The sequence below is a fragment of the Ovis aries genome, chromosome 8, assembly GCF_016772045.2.
Source record: "Ovis aries strain OAR_USU_Benz2616 breed Rambouillet chromosome 8, ARS-UI_Ramb_v3.0, whole genome shotgun sequence".
In the NCBI taxonomy this organism is placed as follows: domain Eukaryota; kingdom Metazoa; phylum Chordata; class Mammalia; order Artiodactyla; family Bovidae; genus Ovis; species Ovis aries.
Genome location: NC_056061.1, coordinates 47,840,841 through 47,855,496, shown reverse-complemented (window position 1 = coordinate 47,855,496; position 14,656 = coordinate 47,840,841). Strand labels below are relative to the sequence as shown.

General features: G+C 39.7%; 1 protein-coding gene across 1 annotated transcript in view; it reads right to left on the bottom strand.

Annotated features, from left to right (window-relative positions):
• MDN1 (midasin AAA ATPase 1) overlaps positions 1–14,656 on the bottom strand; it is a 145,364-nt gene that overhangs the window by 60,752 nt on the left and 69,956 nt on the right. Inside the window, exons 38-50 of the mRNA XM_012182781.4 lie at positions 13,602–13,799; positions 12,536–12,643; positions 11,979–12,167; positions 9,730–9,819; positions 9,370–9,633; positions 8,987–9,248; positions 5,636–5,795; positions 4,816–4,932; positions 3,817–4,025; positions 2,750–2,898; positions 2,191–2,402; positions 1,598–1,818; positions 673–786 (exon numbers count right to left, since the gene is read on the bottom strand). Coding sequence (XP_012038171.3) covers positions 673–786; positions 1,598–1,818; positions 2,191–2,402; positions 2,750–2,898; positions 3,817–4,025; positions 4,816–4,932; positions 5,636–5,795; positions 8,987–9,248; positions 9,370–9,633; positions 9,730–9,819; positions 11,979–12,167; positions 12,536–12,643; positions 13,602–13,799 — 2,293 coding nt within the window. The remainder of the gene's footprint in view (positions 1–672; positions 787–1,597; positions 1,819–2,190; positions 2,403–2,749; positions 2,899–3,816; positions 4,026–4,815; positions 4,933–5,635; positions 5,796–8,986; positions 9,249–9,369; positions 9,634–9,729; positions 9,820–11,978; positions 12,168–12,535; positions 12,644–13,601; positions 13,800–14,656) is intronic.

Below are 14,656 nucleotides of genomic sequence, written 5' to 3'. Positions count from 1 at the left end.
TCCTTCATGAATGGAAAGCCATAATTCAGTTCAGCCACAGTCTGACTCTGACATTAGTTTTCTCTATCATTTGATTTCTGCCCAACCATCTACCCCATTACCTTTAGTGTACACAAGGTAGTCATATGTATACTTAAGATTAGATAGTTTGGATGGCTATTCCTTTTATCATTGTGTTTTGTTTTGTAACTTTGAAGACTTTATAACTTCATCATTAAGGTTTTCTGAAGAAACTAAGCCTGTACTATTTTACCTTCATCTCAAAAGAGATCATAGTTTAAAACCCTTTCTGTTAACAGTACTTACTAATACATCACAGACTATTACAAGTTGAAGGGGCCCCAGAAGAATGAATTTGATTCCCTTATTTTTTCAAACAAAGGCAGCTCAGTACGAATGATGGACCCAGAATCAAGAAGCCAGTTTGTGGCCGAGTTGGGGCCGGAGCCCAGACTTCCAACTCCTGGGCTCGGCCCACTACACCATGTCATCATCCTCTATCAGAAACTGGAGAATTAATACACAGTTTTGGGAAAAAACAGCAGAACATGCATCTGGATACTCTGAGTCTTCTTTTAAAAACTGTTACAAGTGGGAGCTCTGACAGATCTTTTTCCCATGAACTCAATGGACAAGAGTGCTGAGAGCTAGAAATCAAGGCAGGTGCAGTACCTGTTACATTTGGTTGTAATATTTTGATGACATTACTGACCCCAGATGAGAGAGAATTTGAGTAAAAATTCCTAAGAGCTGCAGCACTGGCTTCCAAATGAATCTTTATCGCCTCTGTGGAGGAAGGAGAAGCAGATGTTAGTTACCATCTAGAGCAGCGCCGTCCATTCGAGCTTTCTGTTCTACAGCTGCTATCACAGTGGCCACGTCACAGGTTATGTTTTAGTAGCTACCTGTGTCTAGCAGCTATCACACAGGAGAAAGCAGATGAGAATATGCATCCAATTTCGCTCTACACATATTTAGACATCACACGTACCACCGAATAATACACACAAACACTGGCTTATCTATAAATTCTCCTAGAGTAGAAAAACTCATATAAACTCAATTACTTTAGTCAACAAGTTCTACCCACAAATTCTTGTACTTTAAAACCTTTAAAGCTACTTGGAATGAAAAACGTACAAAGAAATTAAGAATGATCATTTAGACCACTGGAACGAAAGTAAGAGTAGAATCTTATGTACTTTTATGGGAAGTGAATTTACCAAAAGCAACCCTTTTTCAGAAAGAATGCATGTGCAACAGGAAAAAAAAAAAAAAAAAGGCAAGCTGTTCAAAAACTTAAAAGTAACATAATACAGTACATTTTCCTTCTGGATTTGAAAGAAGGCTGGACAGATCCTGAAATGCTGAGGTTTACATGGGGAAAAGTTTCTCTCGGGGAACATCTAGGGTAGATGTGTACCTTAATGTTTTAACAATTAAATAAACAATAATGCTAAGTCATAAACATCCTATTAGGAGCTTCCCCAGATGTAATTTTAACTGTGTAGTTGAAGAGAAAACAACTGCTGAGTTATGAAAGCAGGGTATGTGTACATAAGTTCCCTCATTACACAAATTAAGCTTCTTTACTCACCAAGCCCCTGTGGCATATTCTTGGCTAAATGATAAAGCCATTTAACTCTAAGCATCCAGTCTTGATTGGTTGCTCTTTCTATGAGCAATTTAACAGCCACAGCCAGAGCATCTGGTTCATCAATCCAATAAGTATCCACTTCAACTGAAGTGAACTTTAAGTTCTCTGGGTGGGAGGACTGCATAATTTTCTCTAAGTCTGGCAAAGTAAGAGGCTGAATCCTGAAATTCATTACAATAGACAAAGTTAGTATTAGGGTTAAATCTTCATTTCATAGTTCAAAGAACCAAGACAAGTAACTTTATAATTAATCTATCATAGAGTTAACAGGGAATATATAAGTTCCCTCCAAAGAGGAAAAATCAAAACATGTACCTATAATAAATAATAAAGAGGGAGCAATAATATCACAACAAACGATGAAACTATGTGGAAAATGATCACATAACATTATGGTCAAATATGCTGGGCCGTGACCAGGACCATCTAAAAAAAGAAAGCAGGAGAAAGAGAGGGAAGGAGGAAAGCAGGAAGGAAGGGAGGGAGGGAGGAAAAGTCAAGGGAGACACACACAAGCTTAAGGCTCCGCTAACCTTGCCCAGTTGCTTGTTTTCATGCTCAGCCTGTTGAGACAATACGCTAAGATCTGCCCGTCGCCTCGGACTTTAGAGAGGTGAGAATCTTCTGTAGTGAAGAGAGCCGAGGGCAGAGAATCTGGCCACAGCCCCAAGGCAAGAAGGGAGCTGCCCCAGGTTTCGTGTGCTTGCAGCGAAGAAACATGTTTCTCTAGGAGAGCCTGCACGAGCTGGTGGGAGACAGAAACACATGGTGTACAGTCCCCAAGACACAGAGCTCTTATCGAAAACTAGTGGAGTAATGGCGGTCTTCTAGGCTCCCTGTGATCCTCTCAACAGTCAAGACACATTTCTCAATACACAATACGACAAAATTTCACTTTTTCTGCTGAGAGGCAAGTTTCAAGGCATATGTAATCACATTGACGCTATTTTCCAGATCTGCCTGGATACCAGATCTGTTGCAGTGTAACTGCAGGTGAGCTCTCTAAGGCCATTAAAGTTGCTGCCAGCAGAGTATCCTCCCACCTCCTGTAGTGTTGTACTGCAGAAAGCTGTGTCAGACACCTCACAGTACCTGCTGGTTTGCTGGGGAAGCCTGGGAGCGAACATATGCTTCCCAGCACGCTTTAGAAAATGCGCTGTCTAAGCTCAGGCCTCGCTGCAGATACTGCACGATGAGTGAGGCTGTCTGAATGAGGTTCGACACCAAGGACGCCGGAGAAGCTGTAAAGAGGAAACGGTGCCATCCATAAGCCTTCTGCAAAGTCTCCAGAGAAAATGGACAAATTTCATCTTCACATCAAACTTCCACCCAGGCACTTATCTCAGAAAGCCAAGTGGACTCCAGGGGGCTCACTAGTGAACTCAGTGAACCTGCGAGAACATTCATTCACATTCATTCCCTGCTAGCCTGCCTCCCCCACTCCCTTTTAGGGAGCAGCACGTTGTGAGGAAGTGACCAGATGACTTAAACATGATAAAGCCTGGCCATATATACCCTAGACCTAAAGCTGATACACTGAGAGGGACAACATGAGCATGGAGCCAAAAAGCACCATGGGCTTTGAAATCCAACTCAGCTGTCATTATTAACTGTGTGGCTTTCCCAAGTTACTCAACTTCTCTCAGTCTCATCTGTAAAATGGAAACATAGCTTGCAGAACTAATATGAGGCTTAAATAAGCAGCCAACATTGTACCTAACTGCCCTTTCTTGCATCTTTGGACATTTAGAAGAAGTAATACCTGTCTGTTTTAAACAATTCCAAGTTCCCTCTTTATTCAGCCTTCAAGAGATTCAATGATGACCATGAAAGATTTTCAGGGCAACCTTCACCAATCTCAGTGTCAAAAATATAATATTCTTCCAAGTATGGGCCTCTGACTGCATGCCTTAGAATTCCCTGGGAAGCTTCTTGATATGGTGATTCCTGTGGCTCACTCAGACCGGTGGAACCCAATCTCTTGGCGGGCAGGGGCAGGAGGAGAGTAGCCAGTACATCTGTATTATTAATAGGCTTTCTAGGTCATTTCCATCTCTATGTACACTAAATGCAAGAACTCCTAGACTAGCAGTCAAGTGGAATGACATGAATTTCCAGAGGAATAAAACCCTGCAGAGGCTGGAAGTCAAGCACCTTACCTACAACAGCACTTCGGGTCTCTGAGTGCAAAGCCAAAAGGGTGTCACACACACTGTCCCCCACCAACCCAAGGCTGTGCAGTAGGACTTTCAGATCTAGGTCATCTGGGATGTTCCCGTCCCCGTCTCCTGAAATGTAGATTTCAAGTCCACGATTCCTCATAGCTCGGGATATTTCTCCATGAACAGGATCCATTGAGAGAAAAAGTCTAGTAGTACAAGCAATTCAAAGAGGGGGAAAAAAGATGTCAAAATCTCAGTGCAACCAACAGTGTAGCTCTGCAACACCTGGCAAGGGCAAAGCATATGTGGCTCATCACCAGAAGCTGGACACTGATGGCTCAACTCACAGACGCTGTCTTCATCTGCATTCTATCCTCTAGTTCCAAGTGCATCAATACAGCAAGTCAGCTTCTCTTTCTAAGGAACTAAGGATTGTGTATCCACCTTGAGTACTGAGGGCTGTAAAATTCTTACTCTCAGATATTTCCCAAATCAGCCAGTGCTAATGCATCATTCTAACTTATCTACACAGAGAACAAAAAAGAGGAGTGTATTCTCCAGAAACACTTAGGTTCATAATAGTTGGTGTCCATTAGCTTCTACATCTAGCTCACCCTTACCCCCAGAACTCAACAGCTGATTCCTGCTGTTTCCTTCTACCAAACCTGCTTCTTTGCCAGTTTTCCCCTTTTTCAATGAATAGCACCCCATTTACCTCATTACTCTAGCCAGAACCATAGGTGCTATCATTGCTTCCTCCTCTTCTTAACCCACAAGCCCATCAGCAAGTCCCACTGATCTGACTGCCCTAGTGTAAGCCATCATTTTGTGCATGAACTACTGCAAAAGGCTTTTAATGGGTCTCCCTGCTTCCATCCTTTACCACCAACCCTACGCAGGGACCTCATCTTTCTGCTGACTGAGTGTACAAATGTAAGGAGGCCCTAATACATGGCCACTTCTGATATCCAGGTTGAGACTTTGAGGCAGGAATACCTGAAATTGGGATGTGGTGTTACGGTGGGAGTGGATCCATCGATCATTCCTCTCTCACTAACAGTGAGGACACCTCCAGGTTCCAACAAAGCATTCAAACGATCCAGCACTGATGGGCTGCATAGAGAGAACCCAAATGGTGGACAGGCCTGAGTTCCACACTGACCACTGCCCTGGCTCAGGCCTCTTGCTCCTCCTGACCCACCCCCAACCCCCAGCCAGAATTAAGATGTCTTAGCTGATCAATACCCTTTTTCACTCCCTGAAGGCACACAGCCTAGAGAGTCATAAACATAACTGGATTTTAATTGAGGACATTCTGAAGATGTTCAGAATGTAGAGAAACCCATCCTCTGACCTGCACTGCGCTCACTGTGTAGGCACAGCAGCTTCATGCTTGTCCTTTTCCTTACTTTAGAATCAAGTGGTACAATTAGAATGCACATTTACTAAATGTCTGCTCTGTTATCAGATCCTCCATTATAAAAATCTGTACTTCAGAATGACCCTAACAAAAGGAAGTTTTCTGAGGTTAAATGAAAATGTGTAACTCAAAGGAAGTTTTGACTGGAAAAAATAATCCAATTTCGTCAGCCTTCAGTTCAGCTCTAAACTATCTGCTAGAACGAAAATCTTGCAGCTAATGACCAACTACCATTGTTCACCACAAGGGAACGTCTACAGAATATAGCAGAGGATGTGCTTATAGTTAAGAAAACAGTGGATTAAAAACAGTAGAGCTTCCACCTGGGTTTCTACTTTGACAAGCATATCCCAAACTTCAGTCAGACCCACTCATGATTGAACAGAAGGTCCTTACTTGCAGAAGTTAACATTGTCCATCAAAAGCCAATCTCCAGACTTCAGGGCCTGAACCAGCATGCTGTCAACCCATTCGAACGTGCCACGGCTGTGACCACTGGCTGACTGCATAAGCTTCACCCCAAAGCTTCGGAACTCCTCCACAAGTTTGGCAAACTCTGAAATGCCACAGTCATAGCACTTAATTTCAAACCAGGGTAATCAAAAACAAATAAAATAAAAAACTAAGAGCTTATTAAAAGAAGGCTGGAAATGTATGGCTCAGTTCTTAAAAGTTTCATAATAAGGTAAACAAAGGGATTTTTGTTTTTGTTTCAACAAGTAAGAAAATTAGGTTTGGGGATAGAAACTACTTCTTAAGGGCTTTCTGAATGAATGGCTAGATAAGAGCTGACTCAAGGGTGATGGAGAAGGTAAATAATCTTTACCTGTTTTAATTTCTCAAATGGCAGAAGGATAAAGCCTCCTACTTATTACTGCATTTATACCATATGAAAGTGCTATAAGTTTGCACAATGTAATTAATGTCATCAAACCAGGCTTCCTTTATAATGACCACATCATATACAGTAACAACTGGTATTTATTTACTCTATAGTTTATATAGCCCTCTCCTAGAAATTTTTCAATTAGTCTTCCTTATTAGAAATTGATTCTAACCCTTTTTTGTATCACAAGGTAATATATTTCTGCTTCTAGCCATGAAGGATTAACAAGATTTAGACTTAACCTCACAGTGTCAACAACTAGAAAGCTGGTAAACTATATGAATCACAACTACTTTCAGACACTAGAAAACAAGACAGCACAGAACTGTGACACCTAACGGAAGGAGGCTCTATAATAGACTGGCTTTCAGCCTGAAAGTAATTTCCAGATAGCAAAGAAGGAGAGGAAACTCAAACAGATCTCGTGATCTCACTGACTTGAGGACACAAACTGAAATTGAGGGAGATGGAGGCAACCTGAATGAGAGGCAAGATACTCAAAAGGAAAAAGTTATTCAAGGAAAGGGCTCCAGAAATCCAGAAAGAGGTCTCTGGGCCTTTGGCTCAATAATAATCTCCACGTGCAAGGGAAGGCTGAAATTCCATGTGTAAAAGATTCCAAGGAAAGAACTGTTACTGGGGAGCTGTGAACTGAACAATTCCGAGTTCACACAGGGCTGAATAACACTCCAGTTCCCACCAATCAAAGCGGAGACCCCATGGAACATACAGGACCTTCAGAAGAGATTACACAGGGCCATGCCTCAAGAGGGAGGCTAATTTGACTTAGCATGCATACACAGGTGAAGAGTTTAGGGACTCTTAACTTCTAGGTGGAACTTCTAGGTGGCCCTAGTGAAAAAGAACACGCCTGCATATAAGAGATGCAGGTTCGATCCCTGGGTAGGGAAGATATCCTGAAGAAGGGAATGGCAACTCACTCCAGTATTCTTGCCTGGAAAATCCCATGGACAGAGGAGCCTGGTGGGCTACAGTCCATGGGGTTGCATAGAGTTGGACACGACTTAGCTAAGATGACTCTTCTTAGCACAAGAGTCAACAGTGACTTAGCACGTAAAGGATACTCTGGCCCTGACCTTAAATAGCTTAATAACAAGCTTGAAAAGATAAAAATGATCCAAAAGCAATTCAACATCCTTACCCGCCACTCAAAGAAACCCTCAGAACACCAAAACACAGCACTTAGCAACTTGAATAAAAATGTCCATAATCTAATAAACATGACTAGACATATTTTCTGGTTTTTTAAAGTCACTAGGTGCTGCATTCTGATGTCAATACAGCTATTATAAAATATTCAATAAAGATTTTAAGGTAAAATATGAAACACCTAGAATATATTTTAAAAGTCATACATGTTTATCATAGAAACATTAAAATATAGTTTAAAAAAGAAGCTATTTTCAATCAAAAATAAAATAGTAGTAGACAAGTTTTACAGCCAGCCTTTTAGACTCTATTGATATCCCTAAGAAATTACTCACTATGAAAATAAATCCTAAATAAAAAGCAGTATTGAGAATGCGCTGTGAGAACTTACCCTAGATATTTAAATTTTAACTGACTTACGAAAGAAATATATACACACCAGATTTCAGGTTTTGAAGTCAGAGAGGCTTGGAACCAAAACTGAGTCCAAACACATCATAAGAAGACGACACTGGGCAGGTTAACCTCTATGAGCATTTATTTCCCCATGTATAAAATGGAGTTATCTTTCCTTGTAATGTGGTGTTGTGAGGGTTAAAAGTAAATATATTTTATATAGTGTCCAATACTCGGTAGGAATTCAATGGTGAGTTTACAATCTCTAACAGTTAAAGAATATAAAGTGATATGGGGTGGGTCTAGTCACTAAGTCATATCCGACCCTTGCGACCTTGTAGACTGTATCCTGTCAGGCTCTTCAGTCCATGAGATTTTGCAGGCAAGAATACCAGAGTGAGTTGCCATTTCCTTCTCCAGGGGGATCTTCCCAATCTAGAGATTGAACCCTGGTCTCCTGCACTGCAGGCAGATTCTTACTGACTGAGCTACAAAATAGTGATATATGACTTCATTAAATATATCTAATAATTAATTTGAATGAATGAGTAAAGAATTTCAAATTCAAATGGTGAGTTTGAATTGGAACATGATAGATCAAATCAGTAATGAAATCACTGTCTTAAGTAAGAAAGTAAACGATTTGACCCAGAGCCACAGATACAATGTTGATGCAGCTAAAAGATGGTGGTCATTTCTTCATCCCTGGGGAATCCACTATTCCTAGGGAATAACTAAGGATTCCTTATGAATAACCCATTATGAGCAGGTTTTGGAAATAAAGGATGGCAATCTTAGTGACAGGCTTCAACTTTTAATCAATTCTCCCCTACCAGCCAAAAAGCTGCACTACAAGATGAGAGCTGAATGCTTCCAGATCAACTAAGGAATTTCTTCCACCTTCTACACAAAATGAATAAACAGATCCAAGCTATTAATTCAGACTTCTATTCTTCAGTTTAAAAATACTCAATTTTTTGAGAAATTATTAATAAGTTTAAAAAACAGGCCGACAAAAAATAAAGCCAGATTTACATGTGGTTGATTACTCACAAAATAAGTCAAACTAAGTAATCAATTTCTTTACTTTGCTTAGGATCACCAATTCTTAATAGTTTACATCAGCTTCACTTTACTTTCTAGGAAACTTTCTATTTCAAAACCTTGACTGTTAATAATCTAATCATCAAATTCATTTTAAAAGCTGTGGACATTGCACGTACAAATGTATTACCTCTGGGTGGACATTCTATGGGCAATGCCAAATGATGATACACACACCCAAAGAGACATACCTGCCTTGGAGTAGGAGTTGATTTTATTGTTGAGTCTCTGCATAAGCAGTAACACTGCTTCCAGCTTGTTGACAATCTCCATCGTGACACCTTTACCACCTTCCCCAAGACACCTGGGCTTATACGTCAGAAGGAAATGACTCCAGGCTCGCAGCACTACTTCTGCGTCGTCGGCACTGACAAGAAGGCTGTCCCTTACCAGGGCCCTAACTGTGCCCTCCACCTTCGCAAGGAGCTGCCTCCACGGCCGAGTAAGATCAACCTACAATTTCCAGAGCACATGAACGCAGCGTAGTCAGTGGCTACTGCTACCGTAGCAACCCCAACACAGAAGACCGCACTGTTTAGTGCCCTGCCTAAAAATACAGAGGCAGATCAGTTACCTGCTCAAATCCGCCCAGAAGCTCAGTAGTGTCCATTGCACTGTTTACGGCCATGATCTTCAAAGTGTGACCAGTAAGGTGTGCCAGGAGCTGAACCAAGCTGGTCTTGCCCACTGAGGCTGGCCCCACGAGGATGACCATCCAGCTCATTTGTACACACTTCATAACTGACTCCAGTGACTGTAAAGACTGGTGCAGGAGTGACAGGGGAGGGCAGGTCGGTGGAGGAACATAGCTGCCACGGGAAAGCACTGAGTAGCCCAGCTGAAAAAGACAGCCCAGTGAGATTTCACAAGTGTGCCTGGAGTGGGAGCCAAAGCCAGAGAGGACTGTGAAGGAGCATCAGCCTATTTGCCTCACCTGAACATCATAGGGAGTGATGTGCAACAGCCTGGTTCCCATGTACGGGTTGGAACTTGAATTAAACACATCCTTGAACACAGCAATGACCTAAAGGAAGATGATGATAAAATTAAAATGCAAATCATTACATCAAATTCTGGGCCAAACCTTCCAGAATAAACACTAGTAAATATGAACAGCAATATGAAAATCACAATATTGTGAGTTATTACCCTTTTGAATTTTCCTATTAAAAAAGATTGCATTTATTTAATTCTTCAGAAGGAAATAAATGGAAGCTCAAGAAAAGAGCAATAATCTCAAATTATGAGATTCCAGAGAGAATATACCATAAATTAAAACAGAGCCATGGAAACTACAGCAGATCTCAAAATAAAATATTAATTTGTTTTCAAGAAGGTAGAAGACAGAAGCATGAAGTTTATGGAGAACAATGGCCATCATTTCCTGATACCTGCCATGTGCCAAACATTATATTAGGTGCTTTAATAGATTATTTCTGATCCAAATACCCTCTCAAAATATTTCTATTTCCATTTTATGGATATGGCAATTATATTCACACAAGTCAGGTGATTTGCTCATAGATGGTAACTGAATTTAAATACAAGCCTGTCTGACTGGAAAAGCACTGTTATCCCTCTAAATATTTATGCAGAAAAGCATTATTTCTGTATTTACATTTATTTGTCCCTTCCTTAGCAGCAAGACTGTTAAAAACCTTTTGCTAATAGTATTCTTTCTTGCATTTCTTTTAAAAATCTAAGAGATGAGGATGTATAAAAATCACTAATTTAGCCCACAGCAGCAGCAAAGATTCCTGCCACCCAAAGTATTTACGACAAGCAGTGCATTCAAACAAAATAGCAATACTCATATTAATCAATGTACATTGGAGTGAAAATGAAAACAATAAAGACAAAGACATGATGAGTGTTAAATACTAAGAGCAGAAAAGCAGCACAGAAGAAAACGCTCCCTCCTGGGTCTGGGTAATTTTTGACCTTATATTTCACTCTAAAGCATACCACCTCCTCTCTCTGATGCTATACCAGAGTTAAAAACTACAAATTACTTTTACAACCTTTCTCCTTCTACTATTTTTCTTAACTTTTCTTTTCCCTCTCAGAAAACATTTGGTCAACTAAAACAACTGAACTGAAGGAGTGGTGGAAACCTTCCACACCACCCTACAGTAACTCATCATCTGACCAACATCAATTACTCAACACTGGCCAGTCTGACCAGTTAACATACTAGAGTAAGTTGATAAAGAAATTAAAATACCAACTGATGATAGGTGAATTATATAAAGTTGCATTAATTTTAAAAAATGAACTGAATACTTTGTCCTAGTATAAAGACTGAAAGCCACTCGCATGTAACACGTGAGCTGTTGATGCTGGGCTGGATTCTGGATATCACATAAACAAGGATCTGTGCTCTCAGCAGCACAACCAAGTGTCTGAAAGCCACATGTGCCATGGACAGCCACATCTTCACATTTCTGTTTCTAACTCACATGAATTTGTAAACTACTTTGTTACTGTGCTTGGGAGCAACTGTGACACAGTAGAAGAAATAGCAAGCATAGTAGAAAGGTCTGGGCTGGAGAGCTGGCTCTGCCACTCAAAACATAGAGACTCCATGACTGAGCCTCGGATCCTCGTCTGTAAGAGGTCATGACAGTGTCTCCTAACTGCAGCTATTGTGAAACTTTCCATGAACTGCATTTTAAATACCACAAAGCAAAATTCATCCATTATTTCAGTTTACTAAGCGAGGAATTCTGGTGTTATTTTCTCCTTATGAAGGGGTATTTTTTACTTTCATTTAGATACAGAATATCCTCCCTTTTATCTATTTATACTTTCTAGATTAAGTATTTTGCAATTTGACATTTATTTAAAGGTAGAAAACCCTCCTCTTCTACTTGTTATCACCTCTCTCCTCCTGCTTCTCCTCTTTGTGCCTGGAACCAAGGTGATGAGGACCAAGCCTTTACTATTGCAAGGTGATACTGTTTAAGAAGGTAAGTGATCATGGCAATGTTGATAGGTAAGCAAACTGTGTCCTCTAAAGCAAACTACACTATGAGACTCTGAGACAGATTAAGTTTTTGTTTCTGCCCTTAATTTCTAAATTTCCAAGCTGCGTTACTGAGTTTGGTACTGTTGATGCGAGTACATCATTTCTCTCCCTTAGGGAGAAATCAAAGAAACACAAAGAGCAAGCATGAAACTCACCTTTTCTTTATCTTCCTTGGTTCTCATTCTCTCACCATAGACCAAAAACACATGCTGACCAGGATCATAACACCCAGGGGACTGGTCAACTAGCATCAACTGACACCAGCGGAAAAGGTCGCGGAGGTTGAATTCCCAAGGTCCTCCTATTTGCCCCCATTTCTTCTCAACGGTTACTTCATGATCAATCTGAAAAGAAAACGCCCTTACTGGGAAGCACCTCCCACCGCTTGGCACTGCGTGAAGTGCTACCAACACTGCGCAAGTGCACACATAATCTGAAACAGGTTAACAGGCTGGATCCAGATGTCTCTTCCCGACTCAGGCTTCTCGATGCCAGGAATACCCTGTAAGCATTATAAAAATGATACATGCAACAGGCCTGAATTATTGTAACTGTCAAATGAGTAGCTTGCCTTCCACTAGGAACTTTTAGAGTTCTATATGATTTACATCAGTTGCAGAGACTGATAATGAGGTAGGTATTCCATATTGAGAAAACAGTGATTCAAATAAGCCAGAAATATAAAGAACAATGAATGCACATAGGTACTTACTTGGTTGTTGAAAGCAACCATTTTTTTAACAATATTTTTGTCAATGGCTGGAAACAGAGTACTGGCGATGAACTCCATGTCTATTACTGTAAGGGGATCCACAAAGACCTAGAAAATCCAAAAATAACATGAGAAAAACGCCACCATTTCTCCTTACCAAACATGACTGCCATGACGTACGGAGTATTTTTATTTAATACCAAAGGAACAATGCCTTAGAAATATATATATCTCCGTTACAGAAATTTCTTTTCTTGCATTCTCAGGGTATGGAATCATATAAAATCTTTGAAATACAGAGCAGAGGGTTTTCTTGTTAGCTTCATTCTAATGGTTTAGAGAAAGATACCTGCAATTAATATTTTAAGAATATTTGCAATTTTAATCTATTATGTAAAATTCTCTCAAATATCTGGATGGTAAGTATACAACATTCATTTTTAAATTTGATCAACTTCTCAACAGTTTTGAAATTTTTCATATAAACTTCTTAAAAGATACTTAGTAAAATCTTAATTACCAAGAAAGGAACATTAAAGAAAGTTAACATCTAGAGGCATTTCCAAGCCACTACTTTGAAAAAAGATGTTAAAATAAGTGTATGTACACACACACACACTGCTGTGGCAATAAAAAAAGATACAACTATTAATGGTGATTGACTTTGGTATGAAAATATTGGATTTTTTATTCTTCATGGTAGTTTTTTGTACTTTTCTGAGATTAATGCACTATTTTCATTATAAAATAATTTTTTAAATGTTCTAACAGACACTTAAAAAGATTGGCCTTAATCCTTGGGCACAATAATAGAATCCTCAAGATGGTGGTGACCTTGCTTTCCTCCAACTGATAACACACCAGGTTCTCTTAAACCTAAGATAAAGGACTCACACCAGGAGAGAAAAGATGACAGCAATCAGTCACACTAACAGCCATCACATCCAGACATGAAATCGAGAAACAGACTATTACACTGAGCCTATCTCATCCTCCTAGTGGGCACCCTCATAGCTATTATCACCCCTGGGACCACCTTTGGTTTTTGGGCAACAGTAAATCTTACCTGAGTGAATCTATTTAGGAAAGACCTGGGCAAGCCCTTCCTTCCGCCTCCTTGTCTAAAAGGATTTTGACAGCCAAAAATCTTGGTTTTCTCATGCTGCACTTGAAAGCTCATTCCTAACTCAGGAACATAGATTTCTCCTCGGTGGTCAAAACAAGCATTGAGTCCTTCCAAGACTGACTGAGAAGCCAGGTTAAGCTATTTGGAGAAAAAAGTGCATATTTATTTTATATGCTATTCAGCTAGAACAAAAAACACGGGAATAATACACATGAAAAGTAGTCTTATCTTCAACAGGGATAGGGACAGAGTTCAAACAACACTGGTAACACTGTGTTTGTTCAGCTGAAATGACATGTATTCAGTCTACTATTAATAGTTCATCTATATGTTGGAGAAATTTGGGGTGTATAAAATAGCAATAATTTTTAAGTAAACTGAATAATCAGACTAAATTCTTTAAAAGCAGTTAAATTAGTCTCAAAAATTAGGCTGTATCTGTTACCTGCTCCTATATTGGCCTGCTTTATAAATTATAGTTTACCAATACAAAGATATCTCATGCTTAAATATCTGGGAATTTTTAAAAGAAGAAGCTAGCTAGCACTTTACATACTTAAATAAGTAAACATCCTTACTCAATCAAGTAAATCTGAATAAAATCTCCAAATGGTTTTCAAAGTCATAATATAAACCACATAATGTGGATCTAATGATGCCAACAGTTTTGTGAATAACAAGTATGATTTGTGTGTGTCCCAGAAATGAAAAGAGCTGAATGGAGCTAACCTCAGCTGAGTTAGAGCTCAGGGATGTGAAGTATCAGTGGTTTTTAGATAACATGGAAAAACTCAACTGTGAAATGTGAATCAATAAAATGCAAATGGGCCAAGAATCAGATTATATTAGAATTTCAAGTGCCACGTTTACACAAGCACTCAAAGCACAAACTCTGTTATATACCTTCATACAGGTCAAGTTCTAAAAGCTGCTCTTACATAATGACTTCAAGTCCAGGTTGCCTAGCAGTCCCTACATGCATTTCCACAAAATAT